Below are 26377 nucleotides of genomic sequence, written 5' to 3' on the forward strand. Positions count from 1 at the left end.
CTGAGCTGCAAAGTTAAGGTCCACAAAGCAACTGCAGGCCCCAGAATCAATAATAGCCATTACCTGCACAGTTCTTCCTGGGAGCTGGAACAAGATGGGCACGACTACATGAGTAGGGTCATCTACACAGGTTGGAGACATAGAAAAAATGGTAGAGTACTTACAGAGCTTCTCAGGACAGGAATGCACCATGTGACCCGCTGCTCCACAGTATAGGCATAGATTATTCACTCTGTGTCTGTGGCGTTCCTCAGCCATGAGAGATGGCCTCATTAACCCAAGTTGCATAGGCTCTGTTCCGTCCGCAGGTTCAGGACTCCGATTGCTGACTGTAGGATGTGATGGGATTGGGACCCGTGGTAACATCCATGTAAGCCTTGACCCTTGACCAGACCTTTCCTGCTTTCGTTCCCGTAACCTACGGTCAATCTGAATTGCCAGGGTGAATAATTTCTCCAAAGAATCAGGCACACCTACCCTGGCCAATTCATCCTTTAGGGGCTCGGATAATCCTAGGCGGAACTGATGGAGCAGTGCTGCATCATTCCATTGTGTATCTCCAGACCAACGCCTGAATTCCGAGGCATAATCCTCTGCTGCCCGGCGTCCCTGCTGCAGAGAATGTAGGGCTGCTTTGGCCGAAGCAGCTCGCTGAGGATCGTCATATAATTGTGACATCGCCTTGAAAAATTCTGCCACAGAGTTCACATGCGGATGGCAAGCCTCCAATAGACCTGCAGCAAGGATATCACGAATCCCACCTTCACAGATTCGGATACAAATGTTCGAGGTTGGAGGTCGAAGTAGAGCTGGCAGGAATTCAGGAAGGCCCGAAACTTCCCTCGATCTCCATGGAACCGCTCAGGCATTGGGACTCGAGGCTCCGGCGGGGGGAATGGAGAACACTGCTCCAGCGGAGGGTCCCACGGGGCTACTGGTAGGAGGTGAACCGACTGGGTCTGATGCTGTAACAGTAGGAGCGGCTAGGGCCTGGACGCGTCCCTCCAAGTGTTTATAACCCTTGTCCAGCATCTTGACAGCTTGGGTAAGCGCGGACAGATGGTGGCACATCTCTTCCCAGGGAGAGGGTTCTCCTCCAGACTCTGCCACGACCGTATGGCTCTGTTAGGAACCAGCCGGTGGTAGCCTCTAGCGTTCCACAGACCAGAATTCCCCAGGGCGCGGAATCTAAGTTCCGACCTGCTTGTTCACCAGAGCCCCTGATGGTGGGGATGGACTTGGAGCAAGCCGAGACCAGGTCGCAGCCCCTGGGTGCAACCAGCTGTGGTAGAGGCACCTGTCAGTGGTACGCAGCAGGTGAGAGTCTGATGTGAGGAGGTAGAGTAAGCGAGGTCAGGCAGGCGGGTCGGTAACAGCGGAGCAGGTCGGTACAAAACGGCAGGCAGAAGAATAAACGGGTCACAGTCCGGGTTTGGCAACAGGAGATCAAGAGTGCAGGAGCAGGCAGGAGAATGGCTCAGGCAAGCCAGGGGTCAGAGCAGGAGAAGTCAGCAGATCAGGATCAGGCAGGGTCAGTAGCAAAGTAAACTCACAGGAACAGAGGAAACACCATATGGCACTTGAGCATTGCAAGAGCTGGGTTTAAATACCCTGCCCGACTCCTGACAGGCGCTCCTGGGTCCTAGTGCTTGCCCAGCGCCGTCACTGGTGACAGGCGCGCCTCTCTTTGTGATAGGTATCGCCCAATTTCTTTACTCTTTACTCAATTTGGACGTTAAACTTTTTGCTAAACTTTTGGCGAACCACTTCTCCCCTTTTCTACCAACCCTGATCCACCATGATCAGGTTGGTTTTATGCCTGGTCGTGAAGCTAGAGTTAATACTTCTAAAACAATCCATCTTATCTCTTAAATTAAGCAACATGGTTCAAAGGCTTGCCTCCTTTCATTTGACACTGAGAAGGCGCTCGACCGCGTTGATTGGCGCTTTCTACGACTCACCCTGGAACAGATCGGTTTTGGTTCACAGTTCCTCGCTCGGATTATGTCCCTCTATTCTCGGCATCTGTCCTAGTGAATGGTACGGTCTCTTTGCCCTTCACCATATCGAATGGGACTAGACAGGGTTTCCCCCTCTTGCCTCTTCTCTTTGTTTTAGTAATGGAACATCTAGCAAGAGCCATACGAGCCAATGACTCAATTTTGGGCATCCGCACGACCCTCCGCACATCATAAATTATCCTTATACGCAGATGACCTTCTAGTTTACATCCAACAGCCACTTATTTTACTCCCCAGTCTCCTCCACGAATTCCGCAGATTTGGTTTATATAGTAACTTCAAACTCAATATCTCTAAAACGGAGGCCTTAAATATATCTTTGCCTGCCCATGTGTTGGTGGACTTGTGCTCTAAGTTCGCTTTTCAATGGTCTCCAAAGGCTATTACGTACCTGGGGATCATGATTTCTGCTGCTCTTACTGCTCTATATTCCCTTGCTTTCATGTATCCGAAAGGATCTGGGTTCATAGGGCACTTCTGCTATGCCCTGGTTCGGTCGCATCAACACCCTCAAGATGGATACCTTACCCAAGTTACTCTACGTTTTTTAGACTGTGCCGATTGTTGTCCCTCAGAGTTTCTTCCTCTCTCTACGCTCCCTTTCAATTAGATTTATTTGGCATCGGGGGTTCTCAAGGTTAAAATATAGGTTACTTACTTACCCAAAACTGGAGGTGGAGTGGGTTTACCAGACTTTGAGCTTTATTAAAGAGCTACGTTACTAGCCCGGGTGCTTGATTGGTTTCCCAGACCCTTTCGTAGAGCCTCTCGTATGATAAAACAAGATTTGGCTCAAGTTGATCTTCAGGCTTTACCTTGGGGTTATAGCCGGGACCTTAAGCATTTTCCCTGCCTGTCCCCATTGACTGTGGCTGTACTGCGCTTATGGTATCAACGGGGCATCATTGCTTTATTATCTTCTGATCCCTCTCCCCTATCATCCCAATTTGATAACCCCGCTCTTCCTCAGGAGCTAGGCTCTTCTATTCTTGGTCCCTTTACACGTGCCTCCTGGCCCATGGCCCTAACTTTTATTTGCCCCCAATCAGGTCTCCTGCTCCTTCAAGTTGGGCCTAAGGATTGGTTGACCACTTTACATCTATCCTCATTTTGCAAACATTTATACTCCTCCTCCTATACGCACCGTCCACTCACTGAGTTTGAGTGGTTGTGCTCCCTCTCTGAACCGCCGAGACATGTCCTAGCTTCCCTCTATAAAGTGTTACATACTGCTCTTCATTCCGAACTCCCTCCCTACACCAAGGCGTGGGCTCGGGACATAGGTAAAGACATATCAGCTGCGGACTAGTCCACGTCATTCCACTTCACTCATATTGCTTTTCCCAAGAAAAGAACTTTAAGCTCCTTTCTCGATTTACCGGGACCCCCTCTCCCTACACAAAATATTTTGTTCTACAACTAATCTTTGATGGCGCTGTACTAAAGTTGTTGGTACACAGCTCCATATTTGGTCGGATTGTGACCTAATACAACCCTTCTGGCGGCAGGTTTTTGTTGTTTACGACAAGATCTATGGTGAGTCCTTGGTCCCTTCAACGGAGATTGCTCTTCTCTCTATATTACCGGGCTCGATGGCTGCACAGAAGAAAAGTTTGTTACGTTTCTTTCTATCCGCAGCCCAACAATTGATACCCATCTTTTGGAAAACGACCACTCCCCCGCCTTTTTCGATGTGGGTTTCTGTTCTTAATGATACCTTGCCTATGGAGGAGATGCTTGCATTTGCCAATGATACCTATGATAAACATAAGTTACTGTGGTCAGTCTGGCTTAATTTCTCCTCCTTTTCAACTCTCCAAGATATGTGTTCCCCTGCCGTGTCCTAGAGGAGTTGAGCCTCGCTCTGATGCATTCTCGTTTTGGCGTGTTCGTCAGTTTGGCCCTGGGTGCGGGTGCGGGGTCACTCTGGCAGGATGCTGGTGTGGGGCCACCTTGGCTCTGCTTTCTGCCGCATCTGTCCCCCGACCCTCCTTCTTCTTCTCCCTCAATATCCCTACAATTGACTTCCCCTATTTCTTTTTTCTCTTCCCTGTAGACTCTTTTTCTTCTTTTTTTTTTTTCTTCTTTTTCTGTTTGGGTTTATATTTTTGGTTTCACAGAGTTTCTACATTTTGTTCCGTATATTTTGTCTGGGGATGCACCCCGTGAACTTATGTTCTTTTTTGTTTCTCTCTATATTTCCGCAATATGTGTTATTGAAACACCTCCATTTTGTTGTTATTTAGATTTATTTTCTTTTCAAATCTTTTTTTATTAGGATTTTGTATAAAAGTACAAAAATACAAGGTTCAGGTTAGAAATTGGGTACACACATCTCTTGCTCAACATTACATCTTAAATACAGTCTTAAGATTGCTATAGCAGACAGAAAACGGCCCAAGGGCCATGAACAAAATATACATCTACTATAAGTTGCAATAGATGGAGGTTACATGTCCAATCCAAATGATTACACATATAGCATACTGTACTTGCATAGTATTTTACTAATATTAGTCATAGTAAACCTGGATGTACGGGACCATCTGAACCAGACCTCTTGAGAAGATTACATATAACAAACGAGGAGGAAAAGAGAAGAACCAAACAAATAAGATACCAGTAGGTAAGGAAAATAAGAAGAAAGTGGAAACCAAAGCAACCCTAAGGGGAAGGAGCAAACAGAGCTCACATAATATTATTTGGGACCGTCTCTCACTCAACTCTAAACATTACAGTTGTTTGACGAAAATATCTCGATCCATCGGGACCACTTCATTTCAAATTTCCCCATAGACTGAAGGTTAACTGCTAAGCCCCTCTCACATACATAATGTGTCTGTACTCTGTGAGTCACTTCTAAAATAGAAGGAATATTTGTTGTTTTCCATTTATTGGTAATAGCCAGTCTAGCGGCAGTAAGGATATGACCTATTATGGTTATATATTTGCCTGGGAAAAGATTCAAAGTGATATTAAGTAAGGCTAAACTGGGAGTCGGAGTGGATGATGTGCCCGACACTGATGAAATAAGAGCTAAGACCTCTTTCCAAAACAACTGTAGGCGAGGACACTTCCACATAATATGGAGAACGTTCCCTTCGCCACCACAGTTCCTCCAGCAGAATGAAGAAACATTGGGGTATTTTAGATAGTTTGTATGGGGTAAGGTAGCTTTGATGCAGTATTTCAGGGAAAATTCCCAGTGATTGGTACATTTAGTGATGCTAAAATTACTACCCATGGCATTCTTCCATTCATCTCGTGTGAAGGATCTTTGAAGATCCCTTTCCCACTTTCCCACACAATTTAGCGTGGATAGGTCATTGTCGTAATGTAGAAATTTATAGAACCAGGAGATTCCCTTTTTCAGTTTAATGGGATTAGTAATAGTATGCCATAGCTTAGAGTTTCCAGCCATGTCCTCATGCCAGTACCAAGATATCCCTTAATCTGCCGAAAAGGGTGTAATCCTTTATTCGGAACAGAATTTCCTATATCGGCAAAAGAGTTGTAACCAAGGTCCCTTAGGAGTTTAGTATTAAGATTTGGAATAAAGTATTCGTATGCCGAGAGTGGGATATTGACTTGAAGTTTGGGGAATGAGTCAGATGATTTATTTATACCTATATTCCAGGCTTCCAATGTTGCAGTGATAGACGGTAATGAAGTAATTAAAATCTTAGAAGTAACCGATCTAGCCAAAAGAAGTGCCCATAGGTCTTTATTAGGGACCACATTCTGTTCTATTTGTACTCATAATTTGTCTGAAGGGGCAAACCGTGCCGTGCTGGAAGTTGGTCTAGAATTGTTGCATAATAATACATAGAGATTTCTGGGAGGCCTATTTCTCCTTTGGATTTATGTTTGGTGAGTGACATAAACGGAATACGCGGTTTCTTCCCTTTCCAAATGAATCTCTTTATAGCCACCTCTAGTTTATGGAAATAGTTCCAAGGGATAAGAATTGGGATTGTTCTAAAGTAATAAAATATTTTGGGAAAGATCAACATCTTGAATGCTGCTATTCTACCAACCCACGAAATTTCAAATTTATCTATTCTTTGCATTTCCAATATAGTGGACTGGTACAATTTTTCTAAGTTATTTTTAAAGGTTTGTGAGGATGGAGCTGAAATACAAATACCCAGATAGTCCGATCTCTTATTGGTCCAATGATAGGGAAATTTGTCCTTAAGGGAACTCAGAGGACTTTTTCGTATAGCAATTGGGAGGGCACAAGATTTTGTACTGTTAAGTTTGTAATAAGATACTTCGCTAAAAGACTGCAGGGAAGTTGAGATTGCTGTGAGGGAGTTCACTGGGTCAGTGACAGTTAAGATGACATCGTCCGCAAATAGACCAATTTTATGAGAAGCGGATGCTACCTGGATGCCCGAGATTCGTGGATTATTTCTAATCTCAGTCGCTAGATGTTCCATCACTAATGAGAAGATGATAAGGGATAGAGGGCAACCCTGTCTTGTACCATTAGTGATATTAAAGGGAGTGGACACAGCATTGGATGTGAATACCTGAGCCGAGGGGACTGTATATAATGCCATAATGGCAGATTTTATGAAGCCATTGATACCAAATTTAGTTAGAGTAGCATCTACAGTAGATATTGCCAGTGGACTCTGTCAAACGCCTTCTTGGCATCTAGTGCCAAGAACACCGCCTGAAGCCCCCTTGATTCAAGCAAATGCATCAAATTAAGAATCCTACGGGTCCCGTCTGCAGCCAGCCTGCCTTTTACAAAACCCACTTGGTCAGCCTGAATGAGAAGAGGGGTAATATTTAATAAACGATTTGCTAAGATTTTAGCATAAATTTTAAGATCTGTATTTAGTAGGGAGATTGGTCAAAAATATTTGAGGTCAGTCAGGCACTTTTCCTGGTTTGGGTAGAGTAACGATAATAGCCCTCAACATTTCAGGTGGAAATGTGGATGTAGATACTGCTTCGTCATAAGTTCTTTTAAGGTGAGGTACTAAAATTGATTGGAATTCCTTATAGTATTCTGCAGTAAAGCCATCCGCCCCTGGGGATTTCCCTTTAGGCAAGGCTTTGATAGCCGCACTTATCTCGCTTTCCAAAATGGGTTGATTGAGCCCTTCCAATTTTTGCTGTGATAATTTAGGTAGTGGTAGATTATGTATGAATTTATGGATCAGCTCTGGGGTAGGCTGTGGAGTGGAAAGATCCTCTTTAAGAGTATATAATGGGGAATAATAAGATCGGAACGCGGCCGCTATTTTGTTGGGATGATAGGTAGGTTTATTCGACACAGGGTCCCGGATTGATGCTAATTTGGATTTAGATTGCTTAGTAGCGAGATACCTCGCCAGCATTTTACCCGCTTTATTCCCTTGCATATAAAAGGTTGTCTTGGCTTTTTTTTAGATTCAAGGCATGTTGCCATGCCATAATGGTCCTAAGCTCAAGTCTAGCTTTTTGAAGTTCCTGTAATACAGTGGGAGATAAGGATTGTTTATGGAGTTGTTCTAGTCTGGTTATCCTATCCACCTTGTCTAAAAAATTTTTGTTCCTGTCCCATCTCGCTTGGGAGGCCATTTTTAAGAGTAAACCTCTACAAAATGCTTTATGGGTGCACCATGTACTAAATACATATGTCGTAGGAGAGGAGTTAATATCAAAATATTCTTGTAAATCTGTAGTAATGGTGGAACAAAAAGCAGGGTTATAATACATAGATACTGTATGTCATTTCGCCATAAAAACACTGGAGAAAATTTTAAGGACTCCTCAATGCTTAGTGAAATAGGTGCGTGATCCAACCACATCATAGGGTGGATTTCAGCACTGGAGACATTTTGTAATAATTGGATATCCGTCAAGAAGAGATCTATTCTCGAGTAAGATTTGTGAGGTGCAGAGTTATGCATATAGTCTCTTTCAGATGCATGTAGAATTCTCCAAGGATCATACAAATTGGCTTCAGATAGCACATTGGCTAAAGAGTGTCTCAGGCTGCGAGAGGGATGGGAAGCATCCAATGAATTATTTATAATAGCGTTGAAGTCTCCACAAAATAATAAGAAGCCCTGCTGGATTTTAGTTACTTTTTACCACAGAGAATTGAAAAAGTGGATCTGTTGCACGTTAGGAGCATAGAGGATGACTATGGTGTAGGTGATATTGTTAATTTTACACACAATAATTAGGTATCTGAAAGGATCTAGATAGCCTCCATTTTGTTGATGTACGCCATTTTAAGTATTAAGTTAGGTTTTTGCAGATATATTAGAAGTTTAATTAAACTGTTTTAGTTGCTCAAAGATGTATAAAAATAAGAAAGCATGACCCTGACATTTTCTTTGACAGGCTAATTCTCAGAAAGCTAGCAAAAACAGTTTATACCAAGAAATGTATATGTCATGTTTCATGTAGGTAGCTCATGATGGAAACTTACAAGTTTCCCTTATTTTTTCTGTATCCTATATAATCTTAGTAATGTCTAATAAACTTTGAACACCTCTGAACACGGAAATAACGGCAGCTTATCAAGACCTTCCCTCAACACAGGGCAAGAAAGAGCTTTTAGTATCTACCTTTGTTATCAGACATTTGGGACAACAGCGAGAATGCAACGGAATTGCGAACAGCTATAAGAACACCACATTTTTTATCAGGACCATTGGACATAAAAGCATGTGGAAACATATGATGTGAGCAATGTGGGGTTTTAGAAGATGCAAAATGAGTTTCCTGAACACAAACCACATCTCCAGCCAGTCGTTGTGCTTCTCTCCACATAGAATGGCGTTTAAACGGGCTGTTAAGGTCATGGACATTCATGGAGATTATTTTGAAGACCATGATTTCTGGAAAAATAATGAAAGGTTGCCCTCATGTGGTGCAAAAGCAAACTGCATGGTAGCATAGACAATCCAAATGGGTAAACTTACAAGAACCAAAGTGTTCCAGCAAGGAGAAAAAGGTATCGTCCAATTAGGGTGAGAGGGAGTCAAGGTATGTTTATTCCATATCTTACTGATCAGGATGCTCTGTGGAAAAATTCATTGAAAAAGAGGAGAAAAAAACTTGTAACGAGATAAAAAGAACAGTTAACATGAAACTTTGTGTGAAATCAATCACTTCCGTGAGCGGGGGGTTCAGAGCCGAGAAACACAGCTCACTAAGTTGCTGTCCAAGAACACAGCGGGTATACAGCAAATAAGTAGGAGGCATGGAGAAGTAGCGACATGGCGCATCATCCTGCTACCTGTTCCCAGTCAGGTGTTATTTTCCTGGGTGAAGCTTTATTAAGCGCTGGCGTTTCATCTGTTGGTAGAAGGCCCCATTTTTTGGCTAACTGGAATCCCTCTTCTTCAGAATTGACCGTGATCACCCGGTTATCTTTAGTGATAATCAATTTAGTGGGGAAGCCCCACTGACATTTGATGTCGTTATTGCGTAGCAATTTCGTGAAGGAGAGCAATTTTTTGCGTGCTAAAATGGTATGTTGTGAAAGATCAGTGAATAATGAGATCCCAGCATAGGGGGCAGGAAGTGGAGTATTTTTCCGAGTAAATAGCATTACTTCTTCCTTGACGTGATAAAAGTGAATTCTCGCTATTATATCTCTAGAAATGTGATTAGGTAAAAATGAGGGCTTAGGCAGTCTATAGGCCCAATCCACCACTACTTCCCTATTCGGAGTGTGTGGTAGCAATGCAGAAATCATTTGTTGGATATGTGGAGTTCCGCAGCAGGTATATTTTCGCCTGTTCCCCTAAATTTCACATTGTTCCTGCGAGAGCAGTCCTCCGAATCCACTATTTTCACCTTTAAAGCTCTCACATCTTCTTCTGCCTCATTATGTGTGTCAACTAATTCATTATGCGCTTTAGCAATTTCGCCCATTTTAGTTTCCGCATGTGCGACTCTTTCCCCTAAACATTCAACATCCTTGTTAACTTGCGCCACAAATCCCATCATATCTTTATGCAGGGAACCTTTGAGGGTAATTAACATATCTTTCATCACTGCGGCCGTAAGGGGTAAGGACTCTGCGGGGTAATCTTCTAGGTGTTCGATGAATTCACTGGTAGTATTATCTGAGAATGAATTGGTATTTATCTGCTCACTCATAGATTGCGCATCTGCAGAGCAGCGTTGTCTGTGCTTCTGTGGGCTGTTTGATGGGGATGAGATTGCAGAGCCTGCAGCCATTGCTGGGCTGGATGTGTGCAAGGGGGGACTGTGATCCCCCCCCCTCATATGTCCCTGGTGCTCAGGAGAGGGATAGTGATCAGCGCAATCTTGAGGGGAGGGGCTGCCCGCCGAGGTAAAAAACTTGGTCAGTTTGCGGGGCCCCTCCTTATTTTACCTCTTCCCCATTAATCCTCCTGTGTGCCCCCCTCACTTAGAGGGCTTACTATGACGTTGGCGGGTTCACCCGCTGCCTCCTGTCGCTGACTTTTCCCCGCGGATCTCGGCGGCTCCGGAGCTCACTCACTGAGCAGCCATCTCCATCTGCTGCTGGCCACGCCCCCTAGATTTATTTTCATTCATCCGCATGGACCATTGGCACACCTGTGATGTTTTTCTATCCACTTATTTGTCCATGCTATCATTATTTCACATGTTTTGTATTGTTAATGTTGCGGTAAAATATAATAAAGACAAATTTGCCTTTAAAATGTGAAACAAGCTGACAGGAAGTTGTCATTGAGTGGCAATAGGGATACTGCCAACAGGAAAACTCAAAACAGGCTGGGTTTGGGTCGACCCAAGCCTAAAGCTTGTCTCTACTCAGGATAATCTGCAGAAAGGGCAGCACAGAATTGGGTGAGTTATTTTTTATTATCCCTTCCTCTTTAAAAAAAAATGTAATGGGGAAAAAAATGGAAACATGAATGTGATGTGCACATTGATTTACTAATCTTGGTGAAAGGAATTGTGGATTTGCAGTCATCCTCTGTATGTTTTCTACATAGGTGTAATGCTCCCTTACATGCGTCAGTAACTGACATATTCCTCTTCTTTCTTTTTTTTTCATTCAGAGGATCGTGTGATCGAAGGTGAGTAGCTGCTTGTTTAAATAACATTTTATACTGCCTGGTGTAATAATGTCACCTGAGACTTCTTAGGCATCTAAGAGAAAATGCTATATGTTGCTTTGTACATTTCTAATCTTGTTATTACTTTATTGTTTTTCTGTTTCCTCTAACCAGTCACGTTTTCTTCTTCTAGTACCCTTTATCTCCTCTTTGCTTATCTTTACTCCAACTATCCTGCAATATCTGTCACCTGACATCTCTGAAAATAATAATGAGCAAGCAATAAGCAAATTATGTTAATTACACTTTAATGGGAAAGCAGAGAATTGAAAATCTCAAGAGATTTAGGTTAAAGGGAAGAAAGGAGAGATGAATGTGCAATAAACTGAGAGACAGCTAGAATGATCTGATTAAAAAAGTAAACTACATATACCAGGCAGCAGTGTAGGTATTGCAGGAAAGAGAAAAAGATAAAAGAATACAGAAAGAAGTGAGCAATGAAAGTAACCTCAATAACCTCTGTCACAGAAGTTCAGTTGAAGCTGAAGAAGTATAAAAACTTTACTTAAGAACTAGGGAGATGGAGACTCCTAAGTCCTGGCAGTCAAGCAAACTACTAAGGCGTGTGCCATCTGTGGTAAGCATGTGCTTTTTTGATGTATTGAGTCTAAGCAGCCTATAGACATAACAGGAGTCACTCAATGTGCCCATTTTCAGTCAAGTGATGATCATATATCTGTGGCAGGCAGTTCTAGATTTAGTGTCAGTCACTAAAGGTTTGTGCCTGTAGGCAATAGAGACAAAGGGGCAGCTTCTCCATGTATAGTTATTTCACCAAACATTTATAGCATCAACGGTAAAAGTAAGGTAATTTAAATATTGTGTCAAGATTCTAAATCAAGTTCAGTAAAACAAAAGGTTCTATGTAAAAGGTGATACAAGCAAAGGGTGTTGCTTTGGAAAGGTTTTGTGCCTACAGGCCTTGGGACAGGGTAACAGCAACTAGTCTACAGATCTTGAGGGAAACACTGCTGGATCTCCTTTGAGACAAATGGTACTGGCAGAGTCTGCCTACTTTTCTCCCCCACCCTACACATTGAACTAAAATTACAAAGCTGAGAAATAGGCTAAAACAGAATACCTTTGCACTAGGCTATGAAGATGAGGTGAGGGGGATTTGTTTTGTAGTACTAATGCACTCCCTGTCCTAGAGTAACCAAGCTGCTCTTCCATAGATACAGTGCAGCAAGTGAGTGTGGTCACCATAGAACAGAAAGTGTTTTACCGGCAGGGTCGTCAGATGAAACAAAGGGGAAAAATGCCTGAAAGAAAAAAAAAAAACACAGCTAGCTTTGCAAGCTGTGATATATTTATTTTTTGCTGTTGGGTTTAAGATACACTAACACTATTTTGTGTGAAACTCCTCACAGGTCTCTTTTGACTTCTGAATATATGGCGTATTTTTCACCCTTTTAATAAGAAACATCATGGATTAGCAACATTCCAGTGTGTGGTTCTTTACCTCAGTGAAGTAAAAAAGTTGACAACTGAGTTTTGTAAATAAAAAAACGAGGGCCATTCACCGTAGACTGCCTACACATTAGAAACATCTTTCTGAATAGACATTGTAAACTTGTGCTCTATTAACCAAGTGCAATAGCTGTATAATTTCTTCTACACTTTTTTCATTCACTTAAAATTAAATGGTAATGTAGTACATGCTATGCAAGGGATTTACTAAAACTGGAACACTCAGAATCTGTTGCAGCTGTGCATGGTAGTCAATCAGCTTCTAACTTCAGTTTGTTCAGTTAAACTTTGGCAATAAAACCTGGAACCTGATTGGTTTCTATGCAGAGCTGCACCAGATTTTGCATGCTCCCGTGTTAGTAAATCTCACTCTATGTTTCTTTAAAGGTGATCTTCAGCTTTTCCTCCCCAAAACAGCAGATGCATTGTGTATGTGAATGAATCACAGCCACACTATCAGTTTGTGTGTAATTTACCTCCTTTAGCTGTATACAGCAAGTTTCTGTTTTTGTGATGGTCACTCCTCTTGGCTTCTGTTCAAAGTGATTTCACGTCCTGCTTCCTTCCTTTGCCAGTCCTGATACTACATCTCCAATGATCCTTTGAACCTCTGTAGTTTCAGGGTGGGATATTACAGTTACTTGTACCAGCTGTGGGAGTTGATGTGGGTTGGTCTTCAGGTTACTGTGGGCATTTCTGGACTTTCATGTGGGTTGTGAATGGAATTGGGAGGGGGAATGGAATGGAGTTCCATGTTATCACTTCCCACACTCCATTCCTCTCTGCAGTGAACGGTGTGCTGTACAAGCAGGAACTGTAACAGATTTATGGTTTAAAGCTAAACACTGGGCAAAATCTTCTTTATATGTCCTTGTTGCCAATTTCCCACCTTCACTAAATATGTAATCCATCTTCAGGTTCACTCAGTAGTTGCTCTGAAATAGCCTACACATTTTCAAATCAAATTGTTAATTCTTTTTGGTTTCCTTTTTGTAAGACCAATTTCTGCTATCCCTCCTTTCCCCAGCCACTGGTCTTGGCACATCCCTTCTGTAGTTATTTCTCCAGGAAGTAGAGATGTAATTCAACTTGCAGTGGTGGGCAGACCGGGACTCTCAGACACATTTAATATGTACAGGCCTAGTGTACCCATTGACATTCACTTCCCGGTGGTTGACGCAGGGCAAACATTTTCTTGGGCCCCCCTCCCCCCACACACACACACTCTGAGGCATACAAAAAATACCAGGTAAACGCAAAATCAGTTTACTGCAGCAAATTACAAAGCAATTGCAATTGGTTGCTAGAGGATACAACACATAATTTCTGCTTGCTGATTGTTTGCTAGAGGTTACTGTACATTACTGCTCACTGATTGGTTGCTAGAAGTTACAGCGCAGCATTACCCTGATTGATTGCTAGAAGCTACAGCACATCATTACTGTGTACTGATTGGTTGCTAGAGGTTACTGCACATCTTCACTGCTAACTGGTTGCTTGAGGTTACTGTACATCATTATTGCTGATTGGTTGCTAGAAATTACAGCAGATCACTACTGTTCAGCGACTTGTTGCTAGAGGTTATTGCACTATATTAACGCTCACAGAGCAGTGGAGCAATCCTAAATAACTGAGCAAGTAAAGCGGCACATTAATACACATACTACAAGAGATGGTCAGAAACTGTAGACATACTACAGAAGATGGCCAGACTGCGGATGTACTACAGGAGATGGTCAGACTGCGGATGCACTACAGGAGATGGTCAGACTGCAGACGTACTACAGGAGATGACCAGACTGCAAACATGTTGCGCTTTTAGATGCGTGGGCCATGCATCTAAAAACGCAGTGCAGTTTGCGGGTACGGGAACCACATGAAAATCGCATGGTGCAAAAGCATTTTTTAAAACGCTGCATACACCTTTTTTCTGCAGAAAAAGCAGGCATGGCAGCCCATTCAAATGAATAGGCTGCTGTGCCTGCACAAACCTGCATAGATGTGAACCGGGTCTAAAAGAAATCCATTATACTCAAGCAGTGTTGTGTTTTCACTATGGCTGCCTGTGTGGAAGATGTCGTGTGTGCCAATGTCACTGTGACCCTTGCTCTCTATTTACAGAACATCCACTGCCAGGTCAGGGTTGAAGAACAGCAAGGAGAGAAGTATATACCTGGTCCTGGCCGGCTGGCCAGGACCTGAACTCTCCTGAACTCACCATCCGCGGACTCACCTCTCAGTACTTCTGGCTGCTCCCACTATCACTTCCTACCCTGCGGTGTTCATGGTATACAGGCAACGTGACATGGGGAGGGGTCAGAGCATCAGTGGAGCTCACAGCCCTGCCCACTCCTTCCTTGCTGGGGATTCAGAAACAACAGCGCCACTGCCAGTCTCCTGGAATCCTGTTCCAGCTGTCACCCATGAACAGTGTGTGTTCCCGACCGGTCGTTCTGCAGTGTCAATGGGGCTCCCAATTTGTGGGTAGTGCAGGCTCAAGGGGCAGCTGCTTTGGGCCCCAAAAAAATGATTGGGCCCTGGGCAGCTGCCCCTTTTTCCCAGCATTAAAGACAGCCCTGGGTTGACATAAACTGTAGTTTCCTTTTACTGCAGAGATAGGAAAGGATATGATGTAATCCCTGCTGTTAGACCTCCTCCTTGGCAGAGCAGATGCTGTTATCTTTTTGAGTTAGAGATGAGGTCATGAAACATCAACTAGAATTTTCTCCTAAATGGTAGGGATTTTAAGGTACCTACAGGTTTTTAAATTATTACAACTGAGATCCCTTTCATAATTATGACTGACACTAATCACACTGTGATTCTGGATGAGGGTCTAATATGAGTATTAAAGTGGAACCCCACCCTTTAGTTTTGCGGTGAAGTTACCCTTTATAATCATAGCAGACATTAATCCTAGATGAGGGTTTGGTATGGATAATAAAGGGGAACCCCACACTTTATGGCTGGGGGAAAGGCTTCTTCACTGTAAGAGCTGTGAAAATGTAGAATAGACTCCCTTAAAAGCTGGTTCTGGCCAGCTCAGAAGGCCTGGATTCTTTCCTAAGTGCATACAATATAACTGGATACTAATATTTTTAAAGGTAAAGTTGATCCAGGGAATATCCAAATGTCTCTAGGGGATCAGGATGGAATTTTTTTTCCTGTGAAAAAGAAATTGCACAAATCTCTTTTCTCAAAATGGTGCAGAAACTTCTTTGGTGTGACAAACTGGCATAGGGCAGACCATTTTAAGTGAATGGAACCATACTGCAATCACGCCACGACTGCTCACAATGTGCATGTTTGCAGTGCAGTGGTCAGGCACTTGGGTTATTAAAACAGACAGTGAGAAGGTGATACAACACCTCCTATACCTATCTTGCAGCATGCCAAAGAATATAGGAACACTGAAAGACTACACAGGGAGCTCTGGTAAGGTTATTTAGAAGTGGTTTCCTTCATATGTAAATAAATCGGTTCACACAGAGCAGGGCTCTTGTGGACTTGTGGGGGTAGGATTCTCCCTGTTCACACTGATCCGCATATTTAACTGGGCAGGATTGAATGCTAATTGTGAGCCGTTCAATCCTGGCCTGATCAGTATAGCCATCTTTCTTAACAGGCTGTGGTCTCCAAACATTCTAAACAAAGGGGCGGTTTACTGTTCTTCAGACTTTAGGAGGGCCGGAGTTCCCATTGGGAGTAGAAAATGTCTCAGCATCAGTAGGAGTAAAAAAAAAATGACATAGTGCTTGTAGTCAGTGGAAGGTAGGAAATAGGAGGAATAGTGTCAAGTCATTGGTATTAGTCGGAGGAAAAGTGCTCCATCATTGGTATTAGTGGTAGGAATATTGCCCCATCATTGGTATTACTGGGAGGAATATTGCCCCATCATGGGTAGTAGTTGGAGGAATAGTGCCCCATCATTGGTGACAGTGGGAGGAATAGCACCCCATCAGTGGTGACAGTAGGAGGAATGGTGCCCCTCATTGGTGACAGTGGGAGGAATGCTGCCCCATCATTGGTGTCAGTGGGAGGAATAGTACACCTTCATTGGTGTCAGGGGGAGGAATAGTGCCCCATCATTGGTGTCAGTGGGAGGAATAGTGACCCATCATTGGTATCAGAGGAAGGAATAGTGCCCCATCCTTGGTATTTGTTGGAGGATTAGTGCCCCATCCTAGTCGGAGGAATAGTATCTAATTGTTTATATCAGTGGGAGAAATTGTACCCCATAATTGGTTTCAGTGGAAGGAAAATGACCCATAATTTTTTTGCCAGTGAAAGAAATTGTGCTTCCTTGTTGGTGTCAGTAGGAAGAATAGTACCTCAAGGGCTGGATAGAGGCAGGCAGAGGGCTGCATTCTGCCCACAAGCCTTTGTTTGGAGACCACTGTATTATATGAAGGTGTTTCCTTCTTGAATAATGCTGTTATCTGTGAGGCTAGACTTGGGAGGTTTGGTCTTTGTGTAGGTGTGACTGGGTGGGATTGAATGCTAATTGGAATGTATGCAATTGCACTCAACTTCAGAGCTGTGAAGGAAGTTACATTGTTTACAGCAAAGACTACAAAGGGGTGTGTACAGACTCTGGACATTGCAGAAAGTGGCTGTGGAAGGAACAGAGTCTCTCAACAAGATATGCAGTGTGTCACAAGCAACAGTTAAACCCAAATGTTAGGGGATCTGCAAACAACTGAGCAACATGGTACACAGGTATGATGTAGGCTAGTATTGATAATTTCATTCATTTCTAGTAAAAACAATGTTGGAATTCAGCTTTAAACCGTCTGGCACTAAAAACATTGCAAGAAATTCTGAACTGGTATTCCAAGCACAATGAAACAATGTGATTTTATGATTTGATATTCCTCATGAAAAGTATGTGCTAAAGTAATTTAGTGAGTATCACAAAGTATAACATACTGTAAATTACAGGTATGATTTAGTCAAGGACTGAATCGTCCAGTGCTTATCTGTTCCTTTCCTAATTAATGACTCTAGCTTTGGAATGTGCGCACACTGGAAGAGACTCACGCTGACACACAAGTTCAGTCTATGAATACTTCTAGTTTATTATAATGAGAAAGTGAGCTTATATATGCAAAATGCTGAAAGAGTCATGTGACAACAGCATAAGCATTATATTAGTCATTGATTGGTCATTTCCACACGAAAACAATCTCCTTCATGGTATAGGTGTGATCTTCTTCCAGGCCTTATCTTATAGGAAAACAACATTCCTTTGTTTCAAGTTGGCACCGTGGGAGGGGGGCAGTGTGTGTGAGCAGACATTTCTTAAGCAAAGATTTCTTATAGCACCACAAAGCCCAGCAGGCAGAAAATATTCACACAACATATGTATTAAAGTATAAAAGTAAATATTTATAAAACTTATAGAAATAGCGTATATATATATATATTCAATAGGAAACGAAATAGGCATTTTACCAAATCCATCACAGTCCCCCCTTAAAATGACTATTTTTACTCTGTCCCTATAAGACCTCGCTCATCTGTCCTTATGTACCTTGGAACTCTTTTATGCTGTACGTTAGACAGGTGATGACTATTTCATCACCCCCCTTGCCACAGACTTTGTACATAAGGAAGTCAGATGCTATCCCTACAAAATTGTGAAATTACTTTTGGCGGAGAGGGACTGTAATGGGGTATAAGGTTTTTCTTCATCTACCATATGGAGATCCTCTTGCTCCTGGTTCAGGAAGGTAGGTGTTCTGTTGTCTACTGCTTTGCTCATCAATTTCCTCACACATGGTATAACACAGCATACAACCAGGGCCAGGAGAATCGGAATTATTAATACAGTTACCCCTATTTGGGCAAATATCTTTTGCCACCCACTCATCCAACTGAAATATTGATCCCACAAGTCTGTGATCCCTGAATTCTTTTTCAACTCAACTGACAGATCTTCCAATTTCTTTATAGACAGAGTAACCTTGCCATTCGGGCCAGTATTGTCAGGAATATATGTACAACATGTTCCGGTTCCTTCTATCATTTTACAGACACCTCCTTTTTCTGCTAAAATCATGTCCAGAGCCATTCTATTCTGGAATGTCATGTAGGATGTAGGGGCTAGCTGGTCAATGATTCCTTGAAGGGCATCCCTGGTGTAATTCACAAACCTGTTGGTTGTAGTATATGTAATTTATCTAATCTACATTTTTATTAACAGTTATCATGGGAATCAGGGATTCAAAGCCTGCTTTACTTGGTCTCTGGCTTTAAATTTATTAGGCACCCCCCTTGGGACTCCAATAGCATCTATATACACATGTGGGTCAAAACTGCCAGAAGGAGCTTTTCGCTTCCTCCTACGGCCAGGCATTGGGTCATGAGTATTTTCTGCTAGGATGTGGAGAGGCATAATGACCTTTGCAAGGGCACACTCACCAGTCCAAATCCCTTCCAATCTGATTCTAATCTTTTGGTCCCCAGTAATCATCCATGACACATATGTATACCTGGTCACTACTATCGGAACATGCTCATTGTGTCAAGATCATATAGATTATAGTCATAGCACCACATGGGATCTATACTACAGAAATCAAAGGTGAAAATAGCTACATGAGTGTTGGGTGAGTTGTACCAAAATATAGTGGTGTCACCTATTTCGGTGATATCCACCTGTTGAGCCTCTGTCAGACTTATAAGAAAAAGGATATACAACATAGTTGTCATGGTGTAGGTGACGCCTTTTCCTCAGGGTTTGGGACTTTCTTGCAGGGGGAGGCGTGTATCCAAGTGTTCTTCCCGGCCACCTTGTCAGAAGGGGCTGTGGGTGGTAAGCAGAACTTGGAAGGGACCATCATATCTTGGCTCAAGGGAATGTTTCCTCATAAATTTCTTTACTAATACCCAATCTCCGGGTAATAGACTGTGAGTTCCTGTATCTGACTCAGGATCTGGAATGGAGAAAACACTTGGACATGGATTCGGGTTAATTCACGTGATAATACAGTCACATAATCAGTTAACACATCAGACTGTAATTGCAACTGTTGTGGAAAATAACAACCAAGTCTGGGGGCTGAGCTAAACAAAATCTCATAAGGGGATAGGGAGTGTTCTCCCCTTGGTGTGTATCTGACACTAAATAGGGCAATAAGCAGACTGTCTGGCCAACTCATGCCAGTCTCTTGGGCCATTTTTAGCATTCTGGCTTTCAGAGTGCCATTCATTCTTTCTACTTTTACACTACTTTGGGGGTATGGCACGCCAGAGTGACTCCTAATGCCGCCCATATTCCTTTGGTTACTGAAGCTGTGAAGGTGGGGCCCTGGTCACTCTCTATCACCTCTGGAAGCCCATATCTGCATACAACCTCAGTGAGGAGCTTCTTCGCAGTTGTTTTAGCAGTCATGTTCGTTACAGCAAAGGCCTCTAGCCAACTGGAAAACATGTCCAACACCACTAGGGTGTACTCAACCGCCCACTCTTTGGCATCTGGATATGATCAATTTGTATCCTTTGAAAAGGGTATAGGGGTTTGGCTAAGTGTTTCTGTGGTGTCTTCTGTGGCGTCCCGGATTGCATTTTGCACAGATGGCACATGTTCTGCAAAAAGTGTTCGTCAATGTGGTGATTCCAGGCGCTATATAGTACTTGTTGATAAAAGAGTTCATGAGGCTCTTTGACAGATGGGCTGCTCCGTGTGCCCACTGGACTACAGCTGGAAACATATTCTTGGGTAAACAAAGCCTCTTGTTGCACTCAAACAGCTCAGACTTGAGAGCATCGTAGAGTGGTCGCATAAACCAAGAAACATCAGGAATCCATGACCTACAGTAGGATATGAGGTCAAGAAAGGCATGGAGTGGCTTCTGGCCTAACGGCAGTGGCAAGTTCTGGATGGCCTTAACTCTTTCCTCCGTAAGATGCCTTGTTCCATGTGAGAGGCAGTGGCCCAAGAACACGACTGTTGTAGAGCACCATTGCAACTTCGGTTTAGAGGCCTTACAGCCTTGGTGTGCCAAGTAACATAGTAAACTCTCTGAGGCTTCTTCAGCCGTGAGCAGGTCATCAGCACAGAGGAGAAAGTCATCCACATATTGAAGAAGGACCACTGCCGAATGTTCCTTTTGCCACGTGCCCAGGATGGTGGTCATGGCTTTGGCAAACTGGCTCAGGGAATTTTGTGCCCCCTTGTGGCATAACTGCCCAGGTGTATTGCTGCCCCTCATGGATAAAAACAAAGAAGTATCTGCAGGGAGGATACAATGGAACGCTGGAGAATGCATTTGCCAGGTCCACCACAGTTAAATACTTTGCTGTTGGAGGTACCCCTGTGAGGAAAGTGTGGGGATTTTGAACGATAGTTGTCTCTAAGACAGTGGCTTCATTCACTGCTCGGAGGTCCTGTACCGTCCTGTACTTCTATGGTTCTCCTTTGGGTGTCTTCTTTTTTTATCGGGAACAAAAGTGTATTACACGGAGAGGTACAAGGTATGAGTGCACCATTTGCCACAAGGGACTTGACCTGCTTCGAAATGGCCTTGGATTGCGCTGGTTTCAGTGGGTACTGTGGTTTCCTGGGTAGGGGAGCTCCAGGCTTCAGTTCCACCATAATTGGGGGTACCTTTTAAACGTCCAATATCTTCGGGTCCTGTGGACCATAGACAACTTGGGATTCTGCTCAGCACATCCGGTGCTACGTAGAATGTACCATTGACTTGTAAGACCGGACACACTGGGTAGAGGCGGCTCACTCGAGGTGTTGGCCTTCCAGTTGTCTAATTTGGTGTACCAATATGGCCGCCTTCAAGAAGTGTACTGGGCTGGGCAAGAAGGGACAAAGCAGGTGCAGCAAGATGGCTGCCATCAGGAAGTGTACTGGGCTGGGCAGGAAGGGACAAAGCAGGTGCAGCAAGATGGCTGCCATCAGGAAGTGCACTGGGCTGGGCAGGACTGTTCCTGGCCTCCTTTGTTCTGGATTCTATCATCATAGGGCTGTGGTTTTAGCACACTTCCATTTTCAATTTTATGATACACATACATTATACAATCGCCAGTTTATTGAATTTCTTCCAACCATCCTTCTTTATGCAACGCTTTTGCAGTTTTTTTTTTTACCAAGCTTCTGTCACGTTCAGCAAACCTTTATCACATAAAATTCATCTCTGTTCCTACAATGATTTATGCCAGTCCTTTGGCTGAAGTCAGGCAACGCTGACCTTCAGCTTACAAACTTTCGCTACTTTAGATAACTTTTTAACCGCTTCACTTCCTTCACACCTCTTCACAATATGACATGCCAGTAATCCTTTTCAATATTTAACACATTAATGGTACACATAAACAGTTTTTTTTTTGTTTGTTTTTTCCTGTAGCAATACCTGTTCTGTCCACTGCTCTTTGTGGATAACTTTGGCTACATTATACCAAGCTTCTTGCTGTCTTCAGCAAATATTTGTCAACTAAGACATCTTTCTTCTCTTTTTTTTTTCCTCTTCTCTCTGTGCAACCAGGTCACGTGCTAACATTCCTTTCTAGGGGTCTTATCAGCGTCTGACCCATCTCCTTCCCCCTTCTCTGTCCTTCCTAACAGAAATCTAGGACACTTCACAGGCTGCTGTCCAGACTTTCCTTAACCCTTAACAAACCCCAACCTTCTGTTATGAATGGCAAACAACTCACAGACACACATTTAGGACATAACATAGCAGTCTATCTTGGTGGGCTATGAGTACAGATCACTGAGTAACTCTTCCTAGCCCCAAACATGGCTAGGGCACCCCGCTGCCACACTACCGTGACGCGTACCCGACACCTCCTCTCTTGTGGTCAACACACAAGGTTACCACACACCCAAGAGAAATTATGCGTCAAAACCCTCAGTAGGTCCACTCCTCTTCCACCTCAAGACTGATACATAAAAAATAAACACACAACAGAGAACCAGGCAACAGATAAGCACATGCAGGTAAGGTTGAAATAAACTCCGGGCAAGCAAAGTTACCTGCCTTTAGTGACCTTTAGCAGCCGTACTAGGCACAGGTATGAATCAACAACAAAGACAGGATAAGCAATGGTAAGATAGCAAAATATATCTTACCATGCTCCAGTGATCAATCTCTGTCCCGTCCAGTTTGACTGACACCTAACACCCTTTCAGGTCGGCTGGCTGCAGGTTAATGACCCGAAGTCCCGGATTTCGGCATCAGCTGATTTAGTCAAGGACTGAGTCGTCCAGTGCTTATCTGTTCCTGTCCTAATTTATGACGCCAGCTTTGGAATGTGCGCACACTGGAAGAGACTCACGCTGACACACAAGTTCAGTCTATGAATACTTCTAGTTTATTATAATGAGAAACTGAGCTTATATATGCAAAATGATGCAAGAGTCATGTGACAACAGCATAAGCATTATATTAGTCTTTGATTGGTCATTTCCACACGAAAACAATCTCCGTCATGGTATAGGTGTGATCTTCTTCCAGGCCTTATCTTATAGGAAAACAACATTCCTTTGTCTCAAGTTGGCACCGTGGGAGGGGGGCAGTGTGTGTGAGCAGACATTTCTTAAGCAAAGATTTCTTATAGTACCACAAAGCCCAGCAGGCAGAAAATATTCACACAACATATGTATTAAAGTATAAAAGTAAATATTTATAAAACTTATAGAAATAGCGTATATATATATATATTCAATAGGAAACGAAATAGGCATTTTACCAAATCCATCACAGGTATAAGCAATATAAATTAACTTTTGAATGGTATGTACATTTAGAAGTTGATTTTATAGATATTTCTTTTGAAAGATGTTAAAATAAATCTGTCATAAGCATAGACAATTCAAACTGAGCATACAATGAAAACTGCAGAGCTGATCTTTACTGAAAACTACAAAATCATCAGTAGGGTTATAGGCAAAAGACGTTTATAGAGATCTTGAATTTTCCTGTAAAATCAAAATCATACTTGTCTCCACCACATCCACTTCCTCCAAAATCTTCCTGTTGTTGAATAGGATGATTGTATAAAAGCATCTTTAAGGTGGTTGTGAGAAGCAAACTTCCACTTTTCCAGCAAGAATTACTATTTTTGTAACTTCAGCAATCTGTGTCTCTGAATTTACTGATCACATTGACATGTCATTTTATGTTCTCAGTTTTATAGCCAAGGTATTTGGCAAGTTTACTTTAATATCTGTAAATTCAATGTTGGCTAGCTAGGGTTGGACTTGAGGAATATGGGCCCAGTTACGCTTTTGCACTTAACACCATACTGTATGTGTTTTTGTGCATTTATATGTGCAGTACCATTCATCGTTATAAAAAAATGTGCATTATGAAAATCACAGCTAAATTGCATAATGCAGGATTTTTCAAAATGCACCTCACAATTATATGTAGCACTACCTTAAGAGTCGCTGAGTTATTTTCGGGTTCCCTGTCACTCTTGACCCCATTCTGAAAGCCCAACCCTGCTGACACCACCATACACTTCTGGTCAGAGTAAACTTCCTCTATATTGCCAGAAACGAAATTCTCAATAGTACCAGAAAATAGGCTCACACACAAGTTAAAGTGAACTGATACTTTGTTTATATTAGAGTTGAGTATGAGCACAGTAAAGTAGCACAAAGTTATAGACACGTGACTATTACGTTATTACTCTTAGTAACCTTAAGCACAAGCCAACACATACAGAAAAAATCTCAGCTCTAGGCAAAATCAGAATTTAACCAAGGGCCTCAATTCTGAGATGTTTCTGTCCCCAGTGAGCAAAGGAGAAACTATCAAGGAATAAGGCTAGCTCATTTTGGGCCCTTAGAAGCTGATGACAAGGTTCAAATCTGAGATGAAGAAAGAGTTCTTTAATTAGGAAGGCTAAAGTCTCTTTAACCGCAGTGAAAGATCTACTGCGCGCTTGTCAGGGCCCATTTGGTGCACTACAAGAATTCAGATCACCTTGGTTGCAACAGGTGGAAGTTTTTCAAAAGGATTAATGCAAACACAGGCATAAATTGTCTGGATCATATTGGTCTCCACTCTTACGGATGAGTATTATGAGGCCTTGGTTCCATACTTATTTTTATTATTTAGTACAGGTACTTATATAGCATCATAAATTTACATTTATATTGTATATTCACATCAGTCCCTAACTCTCAAGGGGTATACAATCTAAGGTCCCTAACTTACATTCATACATACACATACTAGGGCAAATTTAGAGAGGATCCAATTAACCTCCCAGCATGTCTTTGGAGTGGGAGGAAATTGAAGTACATGGAGGAAACTCACGCAGGCACAGGGAGAACATGCAAACTCCAGTGGTGCAGTGGTTGGGATTTGAACCAACAACCCTAGTACTGCCAGGTGGAAGTGCTAACCATTTAGCCACTGTGCTGCCCAATGCTGGTATACTACTTGAGAGTAGTAACCAGCACTCAGGACCAGGCTGAACACTTTACATATTGCAGCATGTATATCTAGGGAGCTGTGTTTAATCATCTCTGGCAGGATTCCATCCATTCTGCTGCCTTTTTTAGTTTGCAGGTGTTGAATTCTCTCCATTATTTTGTGTACTGTAATCGATACATCCAGGAGGATTTGAAAGTCCTTGATTTTTTTCCGCCATATCATTTAGTCTTTTGTTGATGCCTTTTTGTTCCACAGTTAGCGTCTCTTCTGGAATAACTTTGTAGAGGTTCTTAAAGTGGTTGAGCCAGATGTCCCCATTTTGGATGTGGAGGTTATTTTTCCTGGGTGCCGAGCCAATATTCCATATCTCCCAGAAAGCGTTTTCCTGAAGTGCCTCTTCTAACTGTTGCAGGCTGTTGGAGATGAAGTTTAGTTTTTTCTTTTTCAGGGTTTGTTTGTATTTTCTCTGTAGGGTGCCATGGACTATCCTTAGGTCACTGTTGTCCGGTCTCTGTTTGTTTTTTGAGACAGTCCGTAAGGTGTTCCTCAGTGCTTTGCATTCTTTGTCAAATCATTTATTGGATTGGTGTTTGGATGGTTTCTTGTGGTTGACTTTTCTCAGCTGAGCTTTTTCAGCAATGGTGTGTAATGTTTTGTGGAGGTCCTTTGCTGCCTGGTTCACACCTCGTGGGCTTACCTCATAGGTGTTTTTTTGGAAGGTTTTAAACTGTTTTTTGATGTCCGGTCTGTCAGTTACTTCTCTGTATTTTGTGGTAGACTCTTTAGACCATTTAAATGATGGTGGCAGGTTGCAGAGAGAAGTATGGTGGAGTTTTGGAGATGGTTTGTTTGAATATTTAATATATAGCAGTAGTTGACTGTGGTCTAATAGGTGTGTTTGTGGAGTGACTGGTAAGGCATTGATGAGTGCAGAGTTCATGTCTGTGATGGCATAGTCTACCCTACCACATTGCTGCCTACATGGGAGTTTAATGTGTATCTTCCCAGAGAGTCTTCCTTGGTGCGGCCGTTGAGGATGTAGAGCCCTTACAAAATAGATTCAGCAGTTTTCTTCCATTTTTGTTGCTTATGCTGTCATAGCTGTTTCTTTGTATCTGTTTTAATTCGTGACAGTAAATTGCAGGGCCCAGTATGTATGTGTTGCCATCAGAACTTATATAGCCATTTTCCCATCCTGTCCTAGCATTGAGGTCACTTGTCCTAGGGATTGGAAGTGGATGGCCTCACTCTGTAAGACCTCATAGATATCTGGTCTGAAATATGAGGATTCTGGTGGGGCAATGTATGCTGCACACAGGTAGATGTTAGACTGAGAGGTGAGGATGGAGTTGCTTATTTTTAGCCAGATGTGGCTCTCTCCTTTTTTGATTGC

At 42.7% G+C, this 26377-nt stretch overlaps 1 protein-coding gene across 18 annotated transcripts in view; it reads left to right on the plus strand.

Moving 5' to 3' along the window:
• The window catches only part of LOC149443234 (neurexin-2-like), a 2355461-nt gene that overhangs the window by 697350 nt on the left and 1631734 nt on the right, over nt 1–26377 (plus strand). For all 18 annotated transcript variants that reach the window (XM_089655720.1, XM_089655731.1, XM_089655727.1 and 15 more), the window contains exon 4: nt 11054–11071. In XM_089655720.1, coding sequence (XP_089511846.1) covers nt 11054–11071 — 18 coding nt within the window. The remainder of the gene's footprint in view (nt 1–11053; nt 11072–26377) is intronic.

The sequence above is a fragment of the Staurois parvus genome, unplaced genomic scaffold, assembly GCF_062004578.1.
Source record: "Staurois parvus isolate SC_StPar_1 unplaced genomic scaffold, SC_StPar_1.0 ptg000866l, whole genome shotgun sequence".
Taxonomy (NCBI): domain Eukaryota; kingdom Metazoa; phylum Chordata; class Amphibia; order Anura; family Ranidae; genus Staurois; species Staurois parvus.